General features: G+C 35.1%; 1 protein-coding gene across 1 annotated transcript; it reads right to left on the bottom strand.

The window, feature by feature from the left end:
• Window positions 1-511: 511 nt before the first annotated feature.
• Window positions 512-1,952, bottom strand: LOC123205831 (inorganic pyrophosphatase 2-like). The gene is made up of 4 exons (XM_044622880.1): window positions 1,761-1,952; window positions 1,547-1,668; window positions 1,236-1,437; window positions 512-1,144 (listed from the first exon to the last, which is right to left on the bottom strand). The coding sequence occupies exons 1-4, from the start codon at window positions 1,902-1,904 to the stop codon at window positions 770-772; spliced, it is 843 nt and encodes a 280-aa protein (XP_044478815.1). The 5' UTR covers window positions 1,905-1,952; the 3' UTR covers window positions 512-769.
• Window positions 1,953-2,223: the final 271 nt, after the last annotated feature.

Genomic DNA, 2,223 nt, shown 5'->3' with positions numbered 1-2,223 from the left:
AATAATATTAAAAAATATATATAATTTTATCTTATTTTCTTTCTCAGGTTTTAAAAATTAACATTTAACTCTCATACATAAACTTTGAAAAGTGACTTCCCCCCCTCCAAATCCCTAATCTTTTCTTTACTCCTCCCTCTTGCCACTAGCGACTAATATGGTTGGTTGTTGGATGATGCTCATCGTCCCTTTACTGGATGATGTTTATTGTCCATTCTAGACAAGAAGTATTGTCCAGATCTAGGTGACAGTCGTCATCCTTGGACAACAATCATCATTCTTTGACGACAGTCGTTGTCCAAAGATCGTCTTCTAGATGACTCCATTATGTTCCTCCACTGTTGGTCAACTGTTTACAGAAGAAAGTCATTGAATTTTAGGGGAAAAAGTAGATTTTTCAAAATTAATTTAGGAAAAAATTTAGTTTTCCAAACTAAAAGGGATAAAATGAGATATAATTTTAATTATTTTAATATTACAGATAAAATGACAAATTTACTTCTTAACACTAAGGGAAAATTTATGGGTGTATTCTAATAAATTAAAACTTGAATGGATATTTGAGTTTTTGATCTGTTATAAATATATATACATCATTTTAACAAAACTTGGGTGGGAAATTATCCTTTTCCCTTCACCATTTGTATGGGCTGACGTAATTGACAACAAGAAGTCACAAGACTCATGTAACTTGGGCAATGTTACACTTTTTTGTGCCACTCTGCTATCATATTTGCATCCGCCTAAAATGAAAATTATCCTGTATTAATTATTGGGGAACCGGGAGAGCTTGTGGCAGAGCCTCATTTGCAGCAGCAGGTGACATTATTTGTAACTTGCAGTCTTCAGAAATCAATTGAGCAGAATTGCTATTGCTATCTTCTGCTGAAATTGAGTTGACCAGTCTTAGAAGAATCTTCTCAAGACCTTCACCATCACTCCAGCTATGAATCTCCGCCTTTACGACCATTGGATTCCGGCAAATCAGATCCCAAACGGGGAAATTCTTCCTCGGCATCACATGATCTCCCTCCACAAGCTTCAAGCTTGGACAGTAATCACCACTGCCATCACCCAGGTAGATTATCTTCTTATTGCTTCCATCCTTGGATAAAGAAGCCTGGATCCTTTCAATAATCAAACCCTGTTGACAAAGTCAAATTTCCTTTTTAATTAATACGTAAAAGACAATAAGCTGACAACAAATTATCAAAATTGATTGAATAATCAAATGCCTTGCACATATTTGGAGGGCAGAGATGGCAGCCATGAGCAGCAATGGCGAAGTCAAGATAAGGGGAGATTCTGAGCCTCCCTTCTTCATCAACAAAGCTGGGATTAGTGTTAATCTCAGAGAAACAATCCCTGATCCCAAGATGTTCCAAGATTGTCTCAATGAAGAACACATTAGCATCACTAACAATCCTCAAATCACATCTGAAAAAAAAATCCCATTATAACAAATGAATGTCAGTTTTTTTTATTTTTCCTCTGAAAGATGCAAAATTTATCTTCAAGAATTGGAAAATTAACGATCCTTCATTACCCTAAATCATGGGCTGCATTAATGGCATGGACAATCCTGGGATGAATAGGAACCTGTTTCAGAGCCTCAACAATGTCTTCAATGGTCTTGCCTTGAGCATGAAGCTCATCCATCATCCTGTCCTGGAAATATTCAAACAAGAAGTATAAACTTCGTGCGGAGAATTTCAAGAAAACTAACAAAATTTATCAGAAAGTGAAAGTGTTACACTGACCATGAGAGAGTTCCAGGGCATGGTGGGGAGGAGCTGATTGAACAAGTCTGTAGCTCCCAAGTGATCAACAACCCAATTATCGCTGTCGACGTCAATAATGGTATTGTCAAAATCGAAGATTACAACAATGCCGGCCATGGACATTTTACTCCAAATTGGAGAGAAAAGAAGAGAATTCTAGACGAACAATTTTTTTATAGGTTACAGGGGAAACTGAGAAGACTATTTATACTCAGAAAAGTGGGCACAATCCTGAAGAATCACTGTTATGCCGAAGGAATATTACGTGAAACAGGTAAAAAACCTAGTTTGGCTTCATCAATCTAGAATAAGCTCTTATTAAATAAAACAATGGGTAAAAAACTTTATGTTATAATAAAATTTTATTCACAAATAATTAGTACAAATTTTATATAAATAATGATATCTAATTATATAATTTTAAATTATAAGTAAAATAATA

Source organism: Mangifera indica, unplaced genomic scaffold, assembly GCF_011075055.1.
Source record: "Mangifera indica cultivar Alphonso unplaced genomic scaffold, CATAS_Mindica_2.1 Un_0016, whole genome shotgun sequence".
NCBI classification, from domain to species: domain Eukaryota; kingdom Viridiplantae; phylum Streptophyta; class Magnoliopsida; order Sapindales; family Anacardiaceae; genus Mangifera; species Mangifera indica.
Note: the sequence above shows the minus strand (reverse complement) of the source record. Positions and strands in the feature narration are given on the sequence as shown.